This window comes from Sus scrofa, chromosome 16, assembly GCF_000003025.6.
Source record: "Sus scrofa isolate TJ Tabasco breed Duroc chromosome 16, Sscrofa11.1, whole genome shotgun sequence".
In the NCBI taxonomy this organism is placed as follows: domain Eukaryota; kingdom Metazoa; phylum Chordata; class Mammalia; order Artiodactyla; family Suidae; genus Sus; species Sus scrofa.
Window position 1 is genome coordinate 26657102 of NC_010458.4, and position 22479 is coordinate 26679580.

At 42.6% G+C, this 22479-nt stretch overlaps 1 protein-coding gene and 1 long non-coding RNA gene across 2 annotated transcripts in view; one reads left to right on the top strand and one right to left on the bottom strand.

The window, feature by feature from the left end:
• The window catches only part of OXCT1 (3-oxoacid CoA-transferase 1), a 145243-nt gene extending 142605 nt beyond the window's left edge, over positions 1 to 2638 (bottom strand). Inside the window, 1 exon segment of the mRNA NM_213938.1 lies at positions 2485 to 2638. Within this exon segment, the coding sequence (NP_999103.1) occupies positions 2485 to 2562 (78 nt within the window). The 5' untranslated portion in view covers positions 2563 to 2638.
• LOC106505880 lies at positions 1694 to 13359 on the top strand. Its single transcript, XR_001300716.2, has 3 exons — positions 1694 to 2215; positions 11753 to 11884; positions 12856 to 13359. It is a non-coding gene; the product is annotated as an uncharacterized LOC106505880 (long non-coding RNA).

Sequence of the window (22479 nt, forward strand, 5' to 3'; positions counted from 1 at the left end):
AAAGTTAAACAAGTACACAGTGTTAACAGTTAAGGAAAGTTAAGAGCTGAGGATTTAAGGGTTTACGTTGTAGTAAGAGCCCTAAGTGCAAAGTGCTGGAGGCACACTGAGAAGCTGGAGTTGTGGAGAACAGTCTGGAGATACCTTAGAAATCTATACATAGAACTTCCATATGACCCCGCAATCCCACTCTTGGGCATCTATCCGGACAAAACTTTACTTAAAAGAGACACATGCACGCGCATGTTCACTGCAGCACTATTCACAATAGCCAGGACATAGAAACAACCCAAATGTCCATGACAGATGATTGGATTTGGAAGATGTGGTATATATACACAATGGAATGCTACTCAGCCATAAAAAGGAACAACATAATGTCATTTGCAGCAACATGGATGGAACTAGAGAATCTCATCCTGAGTGAAATGAGCCAGAAAGACAAAGACAAATACCATATGATATCACTTATAACTGGAATCTAATATCCAGCACAAATGAACATCTCAGAAAAGAAAATCACGGACTTGGAGAAGAGACTTGTGGCTGCCTGATGGGAGGGGGAGGGAGTGGGAGGGATCGGGAGCTTGGGCTTATCAGACACAACTTAGAATAGATTTACAAGGAGATCCTGCTGAATAGCATTGAGAACTTTGTCTAGATACTCATGTTGCAACAGAAGAAAGGGTGGGGGAAAAACTGTAATTGTAATGTATACATGTAAGGATAACCTGACCCCCTTGCTGTACAGTGGGAAAATAAAAAAAAATTATTAAAAAAAAAAAAAAGAAGCTGGAGTTGAACCTTATATCAAACTTGAAAGGGGAGATGAGACAACAGAAACACCCATAGTCTGCAGCTTAGTGTCTGAGAAGAAATTTGTTGGCCTGAGGAATAGTTTAGTAATCTACCTCAGGTGCAAAAATGAGTACATTATATTTAGGCAAATAAGGAACTGCCAAAAGAAGGAATGTTAATGACCTTGGTCCAAAGATATCTCTGTGTCCAGGTTTGCATTAGTTTCAGCACCCACAGCAATCTGCCTTCAGGTCAGAGTTCGCTTTTAACAATGCTTTTTATTTCCTAAACTGTCTGTGATCATCGATATGTTTCCTAAAAGGCATTTAGGAGTAAACTGTTTCAGTTCTAAATCATCCCTTAGCACTTACCTACCAGGCTTAATGGCTCCGCTTTGAGTTCACTGTTCTCAGAGTGGATGTGGGGAAATCAGAAGAGCAGTGGAGCAAGGCAGAAGTTCCCCTGAGTAGGCAAGTGTGGGCAAGTCACGCTTTCAAGCTCAGAACTATCATACAAAACTCATCCAAATAGAGGGTCCCCGTCTGGAGCAGTGGTTAACGAATCCGACTAGGAACCATGAGGTTGCAGGTTCGATCCCTGGCCTTGCTCAGTGGGTTAAGGATCTGGCGTTGCCGTGAGAGCTGTGGTGTAGGTCGCAGGCGCGGCTCGGATCGTAGCAGATTAAACCCCTAGCCTGGGAACCTCCCAAATGCCACGGCAGCGGCCCCAACAACAACAACAAAAAACACCTCATCCAAATAAAAACATTTCCCTTTCAAAAGAAGAGGCTCGCAAGGTGACAGCTGTAGCCAGAGCTCTAATCCAGTTCTCGCCTCCAAGGGCTCCGGTCAGGAACCGCACCCGGACTTGGGCTTAAAGCAGGAACAGACTATGAGCCAAAGAAGAAACAAAAACACGTCAGGCAACCACCTCCGCCTCGGAATACCACTTGTGAAGACTTTGCAATGAAGACGGGGGGGAAAAAAAGGGGTTTCATAAAGGCTTTGAAAACATAAATCCTATAACGCGGATCCCACGTAAGGGCCTTGGGAGAAGGGGTGCCCGCGCCCGAAGCCCGAGCTCAAGCCACCGCCAGACTCGTGGGCGCGGCGGGGTAGAACTCGCGGCGAGTCCGGGTTCCCCTTACAACCTCCGAGGAGCGGCGCTGCCATGCAGGGGAGATGGTGGGCGCGGCGTTCCACCCACTTGGCGGTGTACTCGGGTAGACTGCTGGTTAACCTGACCCTGGGTTCCGGGCCTCTAGAGGCGCCCTTGGACGGAGATCCCCCATTCCCTGCGGCCTCACCCCTCCCCCTCCCTAACCCGGGAGCCCTCCTAGCCGGTACAGGCTTCCCAAGCCCCTTCCCAAGCCCCTTCCCAAGCGCGTGCCCGGGAGGAGGCCAGCAAACCCTGAAAGGTACTGCGGCGCTGCCAGGCGTCCCCCTGTCCCTGCACAGCCTTTTCCGCGCGCTTCTTTGCCTCTTCTCGTTCCTTCGAGGAAGCTGGTGCAGAACCAAGCTGACAAGGCAGGCGGAGGAGCAGCGAGGCAAGGAAGGCGTAGGGCGCTGGGGATACAAGCTCCTAGGCTGGAGAAGGTGGGTGCCGGCAGAGGAGAAAACGCCGGCACCCCTCGGGTTTCGTCCGCGTTCTTCCGGCGCGTGGCCTTGCTCTGCACCCGCACTTTACCTGGGACCAGGCGCCCCCGGAGCGGTAGGCGGAGGCGCAGAGGCGCAGGCGGGAGGAGAGGAGTGTGAGAGCCGCCATGGTCGGGAGGGCGGCGGGCGCAGGCCGGGGTGGGAGCGCCTCTCAGTGTGTCAACTGCTCCGCCGGGGCCGCGTCGCGGGACGGGAGGAGAGAGGAAGGCACGCGAGGGGCGGGCTGGAGGCTCGACTGCGCTCTGATGACGTCCCCAGCAACCGCTCCCAGGCTTATCTAGAAGCGAGGCTGGGAGGCGCCCGCGGCCGGAGCGGGTAGTAGCGAAGGCCCCCAGCACTGCGCTGGCCTATCCTTCACGGGGTCGGGGGTGTTCCAGGCAGCCGCGCTGCGCGCATTTGCTGCTGCAGCCCCTCGGCTTTAAGTAGGTGTGTGTCTTTGCCAAGGTCAAGGATAGGTCCTGGCCTAGCAGTCCAACAGCACAGCGGGGTCTCTCACCAGCTTGTTGCTTTTTTTACGTCAGAGACTGGAACCTGCGTGCAGTACAAAAGTGAACCCTCCCGGGAGGCACACCGCCCCTCACTCCCCCGCCTCGTCAGCGTTGCCGTGTCTTCCATTTCTCAGCCCCCTTTCTCCGAAACTGTCCCTGGCTTGTGTAAAGTAAGTTTGCTCTGCGCACTTGCCGCGAGCTATCCGCCATGAAGTGTGACCAGATAGACCTGGTCAAGATTGTCCCTGGGCAAGAAGGTAAAATTAGGACTGGGCCTCTGAGACCCGATCTTAGCACACCTTCTCCAACCCCTTCAGCCAAGGCTGCATTTTTTAGAATCTTTCTGGCACTGGAGTCCCCCAAACCGAGATTACTCAGCAGGGGCAAATATACAGCTATGTATCCCTTTGACTCCTTAGGCAAGTTTCATAACTTTTCTAAGCCTAAGTGTCCTTATCTGCAAATTAAAATTGCTTATAATACTCAATACTGTCTTAAAGATTACACGAGGTAATTCATGCAAAGTTTCTGGCCCCATTATAAACAAGCAATAAATCTTGGGCATTACAAAAATTTATTCAAGCTGCAGTAGTGCATGACATGGCATATAGTCTCTAAAAGCCATACCTTTAACCAGCTCCTTGATGTGAGTCAAGTCTGATTTCTTGTGAACCATCTATGCACTTAGCAGCTGAGAGGAAGGACCAAGTGGAAAGTCAGCAAATGTTTGATTAAGGGCAGACCATGGCCTGGGAATGTGGCTGTGTTGAACCAAAGCAAAGCAAACAAGAAAATTAAATGAGCTCTTAGCTTTCTTAGTACACTGAAGCAAGGGACAATCACAGTACAGTTAAAAGTCTATCGGTAAAAACACTTGCCCTTCCATGGTATTCTTTTAACTCCAAATTCTTTTTTCCTATGAATACTATAATTTTTTTTTTTTTTTTTTTTTTTGTCCTTTTAGGGCCTGCACCCTCGGCATGTGGAGCTTCCCAGGCTAGGGGTCTAATCGGAGCTGTAGCTGCCCAACTACACCACAGCTCACAGCAACACCAGATCCTTAACTCACTGAGCGAGGCCAGGGATCAAACCCACAACCTCATGGTACTTAGCCAGTTCGTTTCTGCTGTGCCACAACGAGAACTCCTGAATACTATAATTTTAATTAAAGTCATTGAGGGAATAAAATACCAGGTTAGCCTGTCAAATTACTCAGGGAGAAATTCACTTCTTGATGCTCTATAATTTCAACACATTTTGAGATGTTGGCTAGAGGGGAATTTCAGGTATTAGAACTAAAGTCCCATTGCTAGTCCTAAAATAGCATTTAACAGCCACTGTATGGGTCTGACTGTGAAAAAGCTAACTTTCACAATTGGCTCTGCTTTTCCACTTTTGCCCTTCTAGAGGACACATGAAATGAAAAACAGCATTGGCAACTTGGTCCAAGAGTGGTCATATGACTCACTCTTGACTGGTCTCACTCTGTTCCTCCTGGCTGAGGAAAAAACACATTTTAAGTCTTATGCTAAATTCTAAATCTTATGAAAAAAATCAGCCTCATTACTCCATGATTGAAACACACTGTTCTAATTTTTGGTGACTTTACGACTCCATTTTGTACTTTTAAAATAATATATGAATATCTTCAAGAAAGTTCCTGGGTCTGATGATCGTTGTACAACTATAAATGTAATAAAATTCATTGAGTAATTTAAAAAAAGTAAGTTCCTGGGCCAGGGATTGAGCTCATGCCACATCAGCGACCCATGCTGCTGCAGTGCCATACTCTTTTTTTTTTTTTTTTTTTTTTTTTTATCTTTCTCTCATTTTTAGGGCTGTATCTGTGGCATATGTAGGTTCCCAGGCTAGGGGTCCAATCGGAGTTGTAGCCACCAGCCTACACCACAGCCACAGCAACTCGGGATCTGAGCCGAGTCTCTGATCTACACCACAGCTCACGGCAACACCAGGTCCTTACTTAACCCACTGAGCAAGGCCAGGGATTGAACTGCGTCCTCATGGATGCCAGCCAGGTTCATTAACTGCTGAGCCACGACGGGAACTCCCAATGCCATACTCTTAACCCACTGCACCACAAGGGAACTCTGGAGGGATTTTTATTTAAATTCCCCCCAAATATGATGTATTAGCATCATCTCTCATTACTGAAAGGATATTCTGCCATCACAGTTGGAAGATTTCTCCAGGTTGATAATCAGGGGCATTTGAAGACTTGTTTTCAAATGTTTTTTGATTGGTTTAACTAGTTATAAGGGTTCTTAACTAGGTCATTTTAGTCTTAAAAAAAGTCATTGTGGCTCAGTGGGTTAAAAACCAAACTAGTATCCGTGAGGATGTGGGTTCGATCCCTGGCCTGGCTTAGTGGATTAGAGGATCCAGCATTGCCATGAGCTGTGGTGTAAGTTATAAACATGTCTGGAATCTGGCATTTGCTATGGCTGTGGCATAGGCCGGCAGCTTCAACTCCCATTCAACCCCTAGCCCAGGAACTTCCCTGTGCCAAAGGCGTGGCCCTAAAATAAATAAATAAATAAATAAAAATACATGCTTCATTTTATATAGTGATCCTCTAATATGTGAAAAACAATTCCCTTCATACAAGTATTTTTCCTCTAGTAAATTTGAAACACATAAATTTGAAATTTTACATTACTTTATAAATTTAAGTAGTTTTACAATACAAATCATCATTCCCTAATTTGCCTTTTTTGTAAGCTTGTTACTTTCATAAATTCTTTGAAATAGTGCTTTTTAAATGTGTACCAATATTTTTTCAATGGATTAAAAAAATGAATTAAGTTTTACTTAAAAATGTAGTTTTTTCCTCAGGAAAAAATGGTAAAATAAGCACATGAGTTGGTTGGAGAAAGCACAATTCCTGGAATGACAAATGAAAATTATGTTAAATTGCTAAGGAAACTTAAAAAAGCAAAACACACCAGTTACCATGTACACATGTAATTCTGATCATGTTACTTCTGCTTAAAACCTCTCAGTGGTTTTTCCTGTTGCCTCTAAGATCCAAAGTCCGTGCTTCTTAACTTGACATAGAAGGGGATCATCTCTTTTGGTTTTTCTCTCCCCTTTACATCATCTTTATATTCTAAGCCATATTTGCCTCTTGATTTTCTCAGGATGAATCCACACAACCTCAAAATCAAATGTTGATAGCAAAATAGTAAAGAACATGAACTCAATAGCTAAGCCACCTGGGTTGAAATCTCATTTCTCCTATTCCCTAGCTATGTAGCCTCTAGTGAGTAGTGCAACAGTTAAGGAGCTGCAGAACTGCAAGATGTTTAAAAAAAGAAGGGATCGTGGCTCAGCAGAAATGAATCTGACCAGCATCCATGAGGATGCAGGTTCGAACCCTGGCCTTGCTCAGTGAGTTAAGGATCTGGCATTTCCACGAGCTGTGGTGTAGATCAAAGACGTGGCTCGGATCGGCATTGCTGTGGCTGTGGTGTAGGCAGCTCCGATTTGACCCCTAGCCTGGGAACTTCTCTATACCTTGGGTGGGGCCCTAAAAGGCAAAAGAAAAAAAAAGAACTGCAAGATGTAAGCTGTCATGTCTGGACCAGTATCTGTTTTTATTACTCCAGTAGTGAATGATTATACCTTGTAAATGTATATATTTCTCAGATATTTTCTATATTTTTATAAACTGGGAAACCTCAGACAGGATTCAAACCCTGTACTATATGGCATTTAAGACTACTTATGCCTCCCCCTTTATGAGCTATCTTTGAATCTTTCACCATTCTGCCCTAGGACAGGATATCTATTTCAGTTTCTCTCATCTGGATTATTGCAATTGCTTCCTAAATGAAGTATTTTTGCCTTCTAAAGTTAACAGCCCCCCCCCCTTTCTTTTTATGGCTGCACGCATGGCATATGGGAGTTCTCCAGCCAGGGACTGAATCCAAGCCACAGCTGAGACCTGTGCCCAGCTGTACAATGCCAGATCCTTTTAAACCACTGCACCGGGCTGGGGATCAAACCCACACCTCCACAGTGACCCAAGCCATTGCAGTTGGATTCTTAACTCACTGTGCCACAGTAGAAACTCCCCAAAGTCAACCACTTTTTACATTATCATTTCAAATACAAATCTGGTCTTCTCATTTGCTTTTCTAAAACTTTTCAAGAAATCCTCATAAGCTGCAAGTTAAAGTCCATCATCTGATTTATAGCCAAGATCTTTCTAAACCATCATGCATTAAGGACTCTGCAGAAGTACTTTAGGAGTTCCGCAAACACTGCATTTTGAAATTAAATTTCAAATTTTAACTTTTCTATTAATTCCAACAAAGCAGCCAATAAATAAATTCATTTTACTGTTCAATGTATAAGTTAGCATGCTGACATGCTAATGACACAACCACAGGTGCTGACAGTTCTGAGGCCAACCATAACAGGCCAAAAAGGGAGTGGTGACCTGATTCCCGGAAATCCCCACCCCTTCCCCAAAATAGCTGGAACAGTCCTCTCACTCAGCCTATGAAATTACCCAGCCCATAAAAACTAACCACTTCCACACCTCAGGGCTGCTTTCTGCTGGGACCAACCACATTTTATCTAGCGCTGTGTGTCTCTCTATATTAGCTTTCACTTTAAGATGGCTCAGTTTTAATAAATTCTTTCCTATGCAAAGACAAGGACCCTTACTTGGCTTGGGACATGAGCATCCTCTCTCACTGCCTCCTGCAACAGTGACACCACTGAAAAGTAAAAATTTTAAGTATGTGTTCAGGATCATTGCAAAAGGCAGAAATCAATGTGTCCTATATAATGATCACAGCGGTGTGTTAAATATTTTTGTACAGGCACAAAACTGAAAAGGACCTCCCAAAAACGAGGAAAAAAATATGATGAGGGCAGGACTTTGGGCACTTTCTCTCATTGCTTAAACATTATACAACTTTTTTTTTTTTTTTTTTTTGTTTTTTGCTTTTTCTAGGGCCGCTCCTGCGGCATATGGAGGTTCCCAGGCTGAGGGTTTAATTGGAGCTGTAGACGCCACAGCAATGAAGGATCTGAGCTGAGTCTGACCTACACCACAGCTCACGGCAATGCCGGATCCTTAACCCACTGAGCAGGGCCAGGGATCGAACCCGCAACCTCATGGTTCCTAGTGGGATTCCTTAACCACTGAGCCGCGATGGGAACTCCAAACATTATACAACTTTTTTTTTTTTTTTTTTTGTCTTTTTGCTATTTCTTGGGCCGCTCCTGCGGCATATGGAGGTTCCCAGGATAGGGGTCTAATTGGAGCTGTAGCCGCCGGCCTACACCAGAGCCACAGCAATGCCAGATCTGAGCCACGTCTGCAACCTACACCACAGCTCACGGCAATGCTGGATCCTTAACCCACTGAGCAAGGGCAGGGATCGAACCCGCAACCTCATGGTTCCTAGTGGGATTCCTTAACCACTGAGCCACGATGGGAACTCCAAACATTATACAACTTTTAATTAACTTTTTAAAGCATTATATATTAGTTTTACTGTGAGAGTTTAAAATATACATTTCAGTATCTCAAAGAGACATTTTTACACCTGTGTTCTTTGTAGCATTATTCACAATAGCCAGAATGTGGAAGCAACCTAAAGGTCCAGCCATACATGAATGGATAAAGAAAATGTGGTATAGAAATGTCAGTAATCAGAAAAATAAATATCAGGCTAAAGTGCAAGTTTTGGGGAAAAAATACCTTTCCCATTAAATGTGAAAAAAGACCTATAATTCCATATATTTTATGGAAGATCATAAAAACAAGTCAAATTGAATTAGAACTGTAGCCAGCAGCCTATACCACAGCCACAGGAATGTCAGATCCAAGCCACAACTGCAACCTACACCACAGCAATGCAGGATCCTTAACCCATGGAGAGGCCAGGGATCAAACCTCATCCTCATCGATACTACTCTGGTTCATTCCCCCTGGGCCACGACAGGAACTCCCATGATTACTTTTTTTTTTTGTAATTTTTATGAGAGTGTAGTTGATTTACAGTGTTGTTTCAATTTCTGCTGCACGGCCTAGTGACCCAGCCATACTTATATATGCATTATTTTTCTCATACTGTCTTCTGTCATGTTCTATCCCAAGAGATTGGATATAGTTCTTTGTACTGTACAGTAGAACCTCATTGTTTATCCATTCTAAATGTAATAGTTTGCATCTACCAACCCCAAACCCCCCATCTATCCCACTTCTTCCCTCTTCCCCCTTGATACCCACAACTCTGCTCTCCATGTCTCCAAGTCTATTTCTGTTTTTTGATACAATTATTTGTGCCATACTTAAGATTCCACATATAAGTGATATCATATGGTATTTGTCTTTCTCTTTCTGGCATACGTCACTTAGTATGAGAATTTCTAGTTGCATCCATGTTATTACAAATGGCATTATTTTTTTTTATGGCTGAGTAGTATTCCATTACATATGTGTACCACATCTTAATCTGTTCATCTGTCATCCATATCTTGGCTGTTGTGAATAGCGCTGTGATGAACATAGGTGTGCATGTATCTTTTGAATGAAAATTTTGTCTGGATATATGCCCTGGAGTGGGATTGCTGGATCATATGGTATTTCTATATTTATTCTGAGAAATCTCTGTACTGTTTTTCAGACTGGTTTTACCTATTTACATTCCCACCAACAGTGAAAGAGTGTTTCTTTTCTCCACACCCTCTCCAGCATTCAGTATTTGTTGACTTGTTAATGATGGCCATTCTGACCTGTGTAAGGTGTTAACCTCATTGTGGTTTTGATTTGCATTTATCTGATAATTAAGATGATAAGCATTTTTCCATGTGCCATCTGGCTAACTGTATGTCTTCTTTGGAAAAATGTCTGTTTAGGTCTTCTGCCCATTTTTTAATTGGGTTGTTTGTTTTTTCTTGTTGAGTTCTATGAACTGTTTGTATATTTTGGAGTTAAGGCCCTTGTCATTTGCATCATTTGCAAAGATTTTCTCCCATTCTGTTGGTTGTTTTCATTTTTTTAATGGTTTCCTCATTTAATGGTTTCCTCATTTAATTAATGGTTTCCCCATTGGTTTATTTTTGTTTTTATTGTCATTATTCCAGGAGGAGGGGGATTTAAAATGATGTTGCTGTGGTTTATGTCAAAAAGTGTTCTGCCTAAGATTTCCTCTAGGAGTTTTATAGTATATGGCCTTACATTTACTTATTTATTTTTATTTAGTTTTTGCTTTTTAGGGCTGCACTTGCGCATAATAGGCGCATAATCAGAGCTGCAGCTGCTGGCCTACACCACAGCCACAGTAATGCCAGATACAAGCTGGGTCTGCAACCTACACCACAGCTGTGGCAATGCTGGATCCTAAACCACTGGGCAAGGCCAGAGATAGAACCCTCATCCTCATGGATACTAGTTGGCTTTGTTACTGCTGAACCACAGTGGGAACTCTTGGCCTTATATTTAGATCTTTAATCCTTTTTTAGTTTAATTTTGTCTATGGTGTTAGAGAATGTTCTAATTTCATTCTTTTACATGTAGCTCTCCAGTTTTCCCAGCACCACTTATTAAAGAGACTATCAGAGTTCCTGTCAAGGCTCAGTGGTAACAAACCCGACTAGTATCCATGAGGACAGGGATTCCATCCCTGGCCTTGCTCCGTGAGTTGAGGATCCGGCATTGGAATCCTAGCCTGGGAACTTCCATATGCCATGCGTAAGGTCTTAAAAAAACAAAGATAAATAAATAAATAAAGAGACTATCTTTCTTCCACTGTTGTGTTCTTGCCTCCTTTGTCATTAGTTGACCATAGGTGCTTAGGTTTATTTCTGGAATTTCTAATCTGATTCATTGATCTATATTTTTGTTTTTGTGCCAGTATCATACTGTTTTGATAACTGTAGCTTTGTATTCTGAAGTCAGGGAGCCTGATTCCTCTGTTTCAGTATCCCTTTGGCTATTTGGAGTCTTGGGTTTCCATACAAATATTAAAATATTTTATTCTGGAGTTCCCATCGTGGCGCAGTGGTTAAGGAATCCGACTAGGAACCATAAGGTTGCGGGTTTGGTCCCTGCCCTTGCTCAGTGGGTTAACGATCCGGCGTTGCTGTGAGCTGTGGTGTAGGTTGCAGACGCGGCTCTGATCCCGCGTTGCTGTGGCTCTGGCGTAGGCCGGTGGCTACAGCTCCGATTCAACCCCTAGCCTGGGAACCTCCATATGCCGTGGGAGCGGCCCAAGAAATAGCAACAACAACAACAACAACAACAAAAAGACAAAAGACAAAAAAAATAAAATAAAATATTTTATTCTAATTCTGTGAAGAATATCCTTGGTAATTTGACAGGGATTGCATTGAATGTGTTGATTGCCTTGGGTAGCATAGTCAGTTTGACAATAATGATTCTTCCAACCCAAGAGCATGGTGTATCTTTCTATCTGTTTGTGTCGTCTTTGAATTCTTTCATCAAACATCTTATAGTTTTCAGAGTACAGGTCTTTTGTCTCTTTAGGTAGGTTTATTCCTAGGTATTTTATTCTTTTTGATGTGATGGTAAATGGGATGGTTTCCCTAATCTCTCATTAGTAGTAAATAGAAATGCAAACAATTTTTGTGTATTAATTTTGTATCCTGTGACTTTACCAAATTCATTGATGAGTTCTAACAGTTTTTTGGTAGTGTCTTTAGAATTTTCTAGGTATGGTATCATGTCATCTTGAAACAGTGATAGTTTTACTTCTCCTTTTCAATTTGGATTCCTTTTATTTATTTCTCTTCTCTGATTGCCATGGCTAGGACTTCTGAAACTATGGTGAAAATGGACATCCTTTCTTGTTCCTGATCTTAGTGGAAATGCTTTCAACCTTTCACCATTGAGAATGATATTAGCTGTGGGTTTACCATATATGGCTGACATTATGTTGAGAGGTAGGTTCCCTCCATGCCCACTTTCTGGACAGTTTTTATCAAAAATGGTAGCTGAATTTTGTCAAAAGCTTTTTTCATATCGAATGAAATGATCATTTGGAATGATCATTTGGTTTTTTTCTGTTTGTTCATGTGGGGTGGATTCTCTAGAGTCCTATGCATAGACAGTTGATGCCAAGCTTCCTCAAATTCTAATGATTTTTAAATGCCTGAAGGCTAGAATAAAAGCTTAATCAGCAACCAGCTATGTGGCTTTTAAAATAATTTAAAAAAACCTATATCCTGCACCTATAACTCCCTCATTTGATGTAATCCTAAAGAGCACAATAAAAGCAGTGTGGTTTCTTGAGGTGGCGCTCTTGGTCCCGGAGACCTTGAGTCTTTTCCCCCCCTCCCCCGCCCCAGGTTCCCACCTTTAATTAAGATAAATGTCTCTGTGTCTTGTTTTATGATAACTGTTTTCCTTAAATTTCACAGCACCCGTTCTTCAGCCCTAACCTGCTGAGCTGGTCTCAGCAATGTATAATGATTTTTATTTAAAAGCCTTCATGGGATTGCCCATTGTGGCTCCGTAGTAACAAATCTGACTAGTATCCATGAGGATGCAGGTTCAATCCCTAGTCCCACTTAGTGGGTTAAGGATCCAGTGTTGCCATGAGCTGTGGTGTAGGTCAAAGATGAGACTCAGATTTGGCATTGCTGTGGCTGTGGCTGTGGCCGGCGGGTGCAGCTCCAATTTAACCCCTCGCCTGGGAACTTCCATACGCCACAAGTGCAGCCCTAAAAAAAGCCACCGCCAAAAGTCTTCATAATTAAATTGCATCATTTATCTCACATGCAATATTCTTAAAATTTCATTTAGCTATAAGAAGAAAATACAGTCGTTTTTTAGTTTTTTAAAATATTAGAATGAAGGACTTTTTTTTTTCCTTTTCCTTTTCTTTCTTTTTTTTTTTTTTTCTTTTTTTTAGCTGTGACTGCTGCATACAGAAGTTCCAGGCAGGCCAGAATCAAACCTGATCCATAGCAGTGACAATGCTGCATGCTTAACCACAAGACTACCAGAAACACTGGAAGATCATTCCAAGTTATGATATACTCAAAAGCCATAAACAAGAAGTAAAAACTTCAAATATAATCTTTGAAAAAAATTCAGATCAATAAAAAAGCTGTAAACAAGACCATGGAACAAATGACATATCACTAAAATTGATCAATAGAAAAAGAAACACAAAAGATTGAAAACAAATGTACAAGCCTTTCTTCTTTGCTAATAATTTAAATATTGCAATTTAATCTATAAGGGCATATTTTTCACCAAAATATAGGCAAAGATTGTAACATGCTGATTTGATAAAGGATGTAGGATTGGGGCAATGACCATGATTGTACACGTCCGTAATGTACACGTCCTCTATGAAAGCAAATTTGGCAGTGCTTATGAAAATGTAATAAAAACTGACCTTTTGACTGTTGACTTCATTTCCAGCAATTTATCCCAGTGATACATTCACACATGTGGGAGGTGATATATGCATTAAGATATTTATCACAGTTATACACATGAATAAGTTCTAGAGATCTGCTATATAACACTGTGCCTGTAAATGATAGTTAATTTTTGTTTGTTTGTTTGTCTTTTTAGGGCTGCACCTGCTGCATATGGAGGTTCCAAGGCTAGGGTTTGAATTGAAGCTGTAGCCACAGCAATGCCAGATCTGAACCTCATTTATGACCCATACCATAGTTCACAGCAACACCAGATCTTTAACCCACTGAGCTAGGCCAGGAATCGAACCTGCATCCTCATGGATGCTAGTAAGATTCGCTTCCACTGAGCCACGATGGGAACTCCTAAAAATGATACATATCTGCAGTTTGATTATCTGCTTTTGCCCTCTCCAGTGTCAACCTGGGAATCACAGGGAGTGTTTCAGGAGACTAGATGCTGTGTCTCACATCACACACTAATTTTTCCTTTGGCTGTTCAGAATGAAGTAACAGCAATAATCTTCCAGTAGGTACTTCTCTGCAGATAAATGAGTGCGGCAGCCTTCAGTGAAATAAAGCTATTTAGGAAGTTCCTGTTTTGGCACAGCAGAAATGAATCCAACTAGTAACCATGAGTTTTCGGGTTTGATCCCTGGCCTTGCTCAGTGGGTTGGAGATCCACTGTTGCCCTGAGCTGTGGTGTAGTTTGCAGACTTGGCTCAGATCCCGCGTTGCTGTGGCTGTGGTGTAGGCTGGAGCTGTCCATGCTAAAAGCAAAAAAAAAAAAAAAAAAAAAAAAAAGCTATTTAGTTGGGAAACAAAACAGTGTACAGATAAGTATCTCCCCTCCCCATATGTAAATCACTATTGACTCTCAACCAGTACTTACAAGTCTTTTTTTCTTTCTTTCTTTTTTCTTTTTTTTTCTTTTTTTGGTCTTTTTTTTGGCATATGGCATATTCGACCCCTAGGCTAGGAGTTGAATCAGCGTTACAGCAGCCAGCCTACACCACAGCCACAGCCTTAACCCAGCCACGTCTGTGACCTGTAACACAGCTCTTGGCAATGCCAGATCCTTAACCCACAGAGCGAGGCCTGGGATCGAACCAGCATCCTCATGGATACCAGTCAGATTCATTACTACTGAGCCACGACAGTTGAGACTTGAAACATTGATAATCTCTATATCTACGCTTGTGGGTTTTTTTTTGGGGGGGGCCTTTTTAGGGCTGCACCCTCAGTATATGGAGGTCCCCAGGCTAGGGGTCTAATCAGAGCCACAGCTGCCGGCCTACACCGCAGCCACAGCAACACCAGATCCGAGCCACATCTGCAACCTACACCACAGTTCATGGCAACGCCGGATTCTTAACCCACTGAGCAAGGCCAGGGATGGAACCCAAAATCCCATGGTTCCTAGTCGGATTCGTTTCCGCTGCACCATGACAGGAACTCCAACACTTGCGGGTTTTCTACCTGCCTCAGGCTTGTCCTGCAACTCTACCAAAACACTCCTGAATATTAAAAGTATAGAACTGACTGATCCACTGGCTAGTCCTGGAATATGGTCATTCTAAAAGTACTGAAGTGCTAGTCATTGGAATGTAGAAAGAAAAGGAAAGTCACAGAATCCATAGCTGTCTTTCAGTGACCATGTATGCAGGAAAGGCAAAGTAGATTTTAACAGGCAAGCTTCACGTCTTTTTTTTTTTTTTCCCCCGAGCCACACCCTCAGCCTATGGAAGTTCCCTGGCTAAGGCTTGAATTGGAGCTACACCTATAGCCTAGCTGGCTACCACAGCCACAGCAACATCAGATCCAAGCCTCATCTTTGACCTGTGCCACAGGTCAAGGCAAAGATGGATCCTTAACCCACTGAGCAAGGTCAGGGATTGGACTTGCATCCTCATATATACTAGTTGGGTTTGTTTCAACTGAACCAAAAAGGGAACTCTATTATTATTTTTTTACTACCTTTATTCTCTGCATATTCTAGAGGAGTGATCTACAAACTTTGTTGTATTTGTGATGCATATAAAAAAATTGGAGAGTTCCTGTTGTGGTGCAGCAGAAACTAATCCAACTAGGAGACATGAGGTTGTGGGTTTGATCCCTGGCATCAATCAGTGGATTAAGGATCTGGTGTTGTTGTGAGCCGTGATGTACATTGCAGATGGGGCTTGGATCCAGCATTGCTCGGGCTGTGGTGTAGGCCAGCAGCTACAGCTCCGCTTCAACCCCTAGCCTGGCAACCTCCTAAGCCACAGGTGTAGGCCTAAAAAGACAAAAAAAAAAAAAAAAAAGTTGGTGTTTAGCAGCCCCAGGGCTGGTTCTGGTTGTCCTCCTCTCTGGCTTTCATTTGTTGGGGGTTTAGTTTTTTAGAAGAACTCAAAGATATTGTTACATATATTTCTTGAAGAGGGACCAAGACCCTGCCCCAAGGGTGCTGTGATGTTTCTTGTCTGCTCCTCCCATGTGTCTGTGTCCCCTCCCTTCCCTGATTAGCAACTGTTTGAGCCTACCTTTGTAACTCCGGGAAGGTCAAGGAGGCTGAAATTTATTCCCTAAAAACAAGAAATGGGGGACACAGAAAGGCTTGTGCCTAGGAGTCTCACAGGGTCCTGCTTGGTTTCAGTTCATACAGTTGGCCCTCTGTATCTACAGGTTCTGCGTCTGGAGGGTCAACCAACTTTAGCAGATGAAAAATGGTCAGAAAAAAATATTCCAGAAGGTTCCAAAAATCAAAACTTGAATTTGCCGCACCTAACAAACATTTACATAGCATTTACATTGACTAGGTATTGTAAGTAATCTAGAAATTATTTGAAGTATATGGGAAAATATGCCTAGTTTACATGCAAATACTAGACAATTCTAAATAAGGGACTTGAGCATTTCTGGATTTTTTAATCTGCAGTGGTGGGTCCTGGAACTAATCTCTGCAGATACTGAAGGACGTGAACATACATGTGTATGTGCATAGGTTTATTTCTTCATAAATTATGCAAAGCAATTTTTATAACAGCAACTAAAACAACACAGTTAAATGGATCAATAAGGGGATTGTTCTATAAACGCATGCTTCATCATTGGTCTACAGACTACTTAGTCTATAAACTAATCATTAAACTCTTCTTTCCATATGGCACTGTACTAAGGGGTAGGGGTTCATTGTGAATAAGGTAGACAGACATGGTCCTAGGCTCCATTGAGTTTCTCACTTATCAGAAGATTAAGACTCTGAACAATGCAGTTTTGTTTAGGGTTTTATCAGAATGTTAAGAGGCTGTATAACCAACTGACTTAAGGAGGAAACAGGTGTCAATGAACAATTTTTGTAGGAACTATCTTTAAATTAGGACCTAAGGATCAGCAGAAGTTAGCTAAGTTGAGGGAGGATGATGCAAAGCCCTGGTGAGTATAAGAAATAAAATCCAAAATGAGTAAAGATAGACAAGAGAGAAGTCATGTAGGGCCTTGAAAAGTGTGCTAAGAATCATGGTCCATTTCCTAAAAGCAAAAGGAAGCTACTGAAGGTTTGATTCAAAGGGATAGTATACTCAGCTTCGAACTTTGTAAAATATCGCTGCAGATGGGGTGTGAAGTTTTGTTTGTTTTTGTTTTTGTTTTTTTTTTTTGGCTGTACCTGCAGCATGCAAAAGTTCCCGGGCCAGGGATCCAACCCATGCCAAAGCAGTGCCAATGTCTGTTGATCTCAAAAAGACCAACAAACTTACAAATTAATATTCAACAAGGGTGCCAAGACTATTCTATGGGGAAAGAAGGGGCTTTCCAACAAATAGTGCTGAGACAACTGGATATTCACATGCAAAAGAATAAATTTGGACTCTTTCCTCATATCATATGCAAAAAAATTAACTCAAAATTGATCAAAAGACATAAATATAAAATGTACTTAACCATGAAACTCTTAGGAGAAACCACAGAAGTAAATTTTATGACCCGAGATCTGGCAATGGATTCTTAGGTGTGATACCAATAGCATGAGCAGCAAAAGAAAAAGAAGGATACTGGGAGTTCCCATTGTAGCAGCACTGCAGAAACAAATCTGACTAGTATCCATGAAGATGCCGGTCCCTTTAAATATTTTTCTTGTCAGCTGATAAAATGTGTGAGTTAAAATTCTTATTTTATGTCAAGACAAGAAAACTTTAAACTTTGGCCACCCCTCTCCCTCCACTGTGCATTGTGAATCGGCTTTATTCATCAACCAGATCCCCCTATCAGCAGGAATATTCTCCCAGCATCAACAAGACAACCTCTTGGAGTTCCTGTCATGGCTCAGAGGAAACAAATCTGACCAGGATCCATGAGGATGCAGGTTTGATCCCTGGCCTCTCTCAGTGAGCTGTGGTGTAGGCTGCAATGCGGCTCAGATCCAATGTTGCTGTGTCTGTGGTGCAGGCCAGCAGCTACAGCTCCAAGACACCTAGCCTAGGAACCTCCATACGTCGCAGGGGAGGGGGGGTTAACAACAACAACCAAAAAAACAAAAAACTCTTAAAAGATAGCATTCCTCCTTTAATCTTCTAAGGGTTCACATGACCCACCAGGTGACACTTAGATCTGGATTATGTAAAGTGTCAATAATACATCATTTCAGAGTTCCCATTGTGGTGCCAAGGAAACAAATCTGACTAGGAACCATGAGGTTGAGGGTTCAGAGATTCCCTGGCCTGGCTCAGTGGATTAAGGATCCAGCATTGCTGTGAGCTGTGGTGTAGGTCATAGACGTGGCTCTGATCTGACATTGCTGTGGCTGTGGTGTAGGCCGGCAGCTGTAGCTCTGATTAGACCCCTAGCATGGGAACCTCCATAAGCCAAGAGTGCGGCCCTAAAAAGCAAAAACAAACAAACAAAAACATTATTTGATGTACAGCCCTTTGTCTCAAAAAACTTACGATCATGTCTTGCTTTCTAACCCACAGAACAGCTCTTAGAGCTTTCTGAGAAGGTGTTTCTGGTTATAATCCTCTAATTTGGCTCCAGTAAAATTTCCCAGGAGTTCCCACTCTGGCACAACAAGATTGGCAGTGTCTATGCAGCACCAGGATGCAGGTTTGATTCCCAGGCCGGTACAGTGGATCTGGCATTGTCAGCAGCTGCAGCAGCTGCCATATAGGTCACAGCTGTGGCTCAAATTTGATCCCTGACCTGAGAACTCCATATGCCACAGGGCTGCTAAAAAAATTTAAAAATTGGTAGTTCCCATAGTGGCTTAGTGGTAACAAACCTGTCTAGTATCCATGAGGATTTGGGGTGGATCCCTGGCCTTGCTCAATGGTTTAAGGATCCAGTGTAGGCTGCAGATACAGCTCAGATCTGGGGTGGCTGTGGCTATGGCTGTGGTGTAGGCCAGCAGTTACATCTCAGATTTGACCTCTAGCCCCGGAACTTACATATGTCACAGGTTTGGCCCTAAAAAGCAAAAAAAATAAAATAAAATAAAATTGCAATTCTTTCTTAGATGGATTGATTAATTTTTTGTCAACAAATGTTAAACTTTGTCAGTAGATGTAACTAGAGATGTTGCAGGAGACAGAAGGCCTTCCTTCCTGATTCCTGAGTCTTTTTTTTTTTTTTTTTGTCTTTTTGCCTTTTTCTTGAGCCGCTCCCTTGGCATATGGAAGTTCCCAGGCTAGGGGTCCAATGGGAGCTGTAGCCACCGGCCTACACCAGAGCCACAGCAACTCCGGATCCTTAACCCACTGAGCAAGGCCATGGATCGAACCCTCAACCTCATGGCTCCTAGTCCGATTCGTTAACCACTGAGCCACGACGGGAACTCCTCCTGAGTCTTTTCTTGGCAGGTTTTGCAGCATGGCTCGCAGCTTCTCCTGGCACCCATCTCAGGCAGTTTTGTAGCTAAGTGCTTCTTATGAGATACCTTGCCATGAGCAGCTTTCCCAGCACCTTGGAGGACAGATTTCTAGCAAATCCCAGAAGGTGGCATTCCAGCAAATTTCTCTGGCGTGGACTACAGTGACTCCCCTGCCAGCCAGGTACTTATGGCTGTGAAGTCTCCAACAAGGTCTGGATCTCTGTCCCAGAAGCTAAGAGCTGCCTCTTAGCTCTTCTAGTCCTCTATTTTTTCTTTCTGCTGGCCCATCCATTGTGACTTCAATTCCCTGTTAATTCGTATGTCAAACTTGCCCTGTTTAAGTTACCATGTGGTTCTTTCTCCTGATTGGACCAAGATTAATATACACCCCCACTTTTCACCTGGCTAATTTTACTCATCCTTCAGATGATAATATTATTTCCTCAGAGAAGCCTTCTCTGATATCTCAAACCAATTACCCCTTTGCTTTTCCTTTGTAACATTTTCCACAGTTTTAAAATTATGTATTCATGGAGTTTCCGTCATGGCTCAGCATAACAAACCTGCCTAGGATCCATGAGGATGTGGTTACGATCCCTGGACTCGCTCAGTGGGTTAAGGATCTGGCGTTGCCATGAATTGTAGTGTAGGTCGCAGACACAACTTGGGTCTGGTGTTGCTGTGGCTGTGGTGTAGGCTGGCAGCGCAGCTCTGATTTGGCCCCTAGCCTGGGAATTTCCATATGCTACAGGTGCGGCCCTACAAAAAAAAAGACAAAATAAAATAAAATAAAATTATACATTCATTTGTGTGATTATTGTATCTCTATCTTCACCCACTAGGTAATAGGCTACAGGGAAGCAGTGGTTGTGTTTATTTTGTTTACCATCATATACCCAGTGCCTATTACAGTGCCTAACCAGCAAATGGGTCACTAAATGAAAAAGAGTAAATCTTTAATAAGGTCCTATTATATTACACTCACTGGTGGCAACTTAAAAAAAAGAACTCAATTCTTTTTTGAGGCAGGCAGTTGACAAATTTTTATGACAGAATAAGACACACAAAAATTGTAAAGCAATAAAGGGAAGGTTTCAAAAGAATGGTGCGTTATAAGTAATAGTAATTCAGAGGCAATCAAAAATTTTATTTTTAGCTATATCCGGTCTCTTGGGATAGATCATGATGGAAGGTAATATAAGAAAGGGAATGTGTATATGTGTATGTGTGTGTGTGTGTGTGTGTATACACATGTGTATATATATATGTATGATTGGGTCACTTTGCTGTACAGCAGAAATTGGCACAACTTTGTAAATCAACTATACTTTAATTTTATCAATTTATTTATTTAAATATATATATATATTTTTTGCCTTTTATAGGGATGCTCCCATGGCATGTGGAAGTTCCCAGGCTAGGGGTCTAATCAGAGATGTAGCTGCTGGATTACACCAGAGCCACGGCAATTTGGGATCCGAGCTGTATCTGCAACCTACACCACAGCTCACAGCAATGCCGGATCCTTACCCACTGATCAAGGCCTGGGATCGAACCTGCAACCTCATGGTTCCTAGTTGGATTTGTTAACCACTGAGCCACGATGGGAACTCCTATACTTTAATTTTAAAAAATTAAATTTATAAAAGAATTTTATTTTATTTCTTTCTTTTTTTTTTTTTTTTTTTTTTTTTTTTTTTGTCTTTTTATCTTACCTAGGGCTGCACCTACAGCATGTGAATGTTCCCAGGCTAGGGGTCTAATAGAAGCTGTAGCTGCCAGATTACCCCAGAGCCGTAGCAACCTGGGATCCGAGCCTTGTCTGCGACCTACACCACAGCTTACGGCAACGCCGGATCCTTAACCCACTGAGCAAGGCCAGGCTTTGAACCTGCAACCTCATGGTTCCTAGTTAGATTCGTTTTTGCTGTGTCACGATGGGAACTCCCCTGAGTGTTTCTTATATATCAGGCACTGTAGGAATCACTGAGAACACAGAATGAATATATGATTTCTGTCCCTTATGTTGAGAGTGAATTGAAGGAGGAAGAAACTGGTGTTACAAAGATCAACTAGAAAGCTATCATGGGAATTCCCATTGTGGCTCAGCAGCTTAAGAACCTGACATAGTCTGGACTTCCCATGTGGCTCACGAGAAGAACCTGACATAGTCTATGCGAGGATGCAGGTTTGATCCCTGGCCTCGCTCAGTGGGTTAAGGCTCCGGCATTGCTGCAAGGTGCAGCTCGGGGCTGGTGTTTCTGTGGCTGTGGCTTCAGTTGCAGCTCTGACTAGACCCCTAGCCTTGGAATTTCCATAGGCCACATGGGCAGTTATAAAAAGAAATGGAAAAAAAAAAAAAAAAAGAATGCCATCTTGGTCAATAACTTGTAAATCACAACACAGTATTTCCCTATGTCAACTGAAAAAAAGAATGTACTCTTTCCAAAATTTATAAACACCTTCTGCAGCTCCATACCAAAAAAAAAAAAAAACAACCCCATTAAAAAATGGGCAGACGATCTAAACAGTTCTCCAAAGAAGACATGGCCAAAAAACACATGAAAAGATGTTCAACATCACTCATTATTAGAGAAATGCAAATCAAAACCACTATGAGGTACCACCTCACCACCCAGAATGGCCATCATCAAAAAGTCTACAAACAATAAGAGCTGGAGAGGGGGTGGAGAATAAGGAACCCTATTACACTGTTGGTGGCATTGTAAATTGGTGCAACCAGTGTGGAAAACAGTATGGAGATTCCTCAGAAAACTAAACACAGAACTACCATTTGACCCAGCAATCCCACTCCTGGGCATCTATCCAGAGAAAACCATGACCCGCAAAGACACATGTTCATTACAGCACTCTTTTCAATAGCCAAGACATGGAAACAACCTAAATGTCCATCGACAGAGGAGTGGATCCAGAAGATGTGGTACATATACACAATGGAATATGACTCAGCCATTAAAAGGAACAAAATACCAGCATTTTTAGCAACATGGATGGACCTAGAAATTATCATGCTAAATGAAGTCAGCCATACAATGAGACACGAACATCCAATGCTTTCACTGACATGTGGAATCTGAAAAAAGGACAGACTGAACTTCTTTGCAGAACAGATGCTGACTCACAGACATTGAAAAACTTATGGTCTGGGAGTTCCCATCGTGGTGCAGTGGTTAACGAATCCGACTAGGATCCATGAGGTTGCGGGTTCGGTCCCTGCCCTTGCTCAGTGGGTTAACGATCT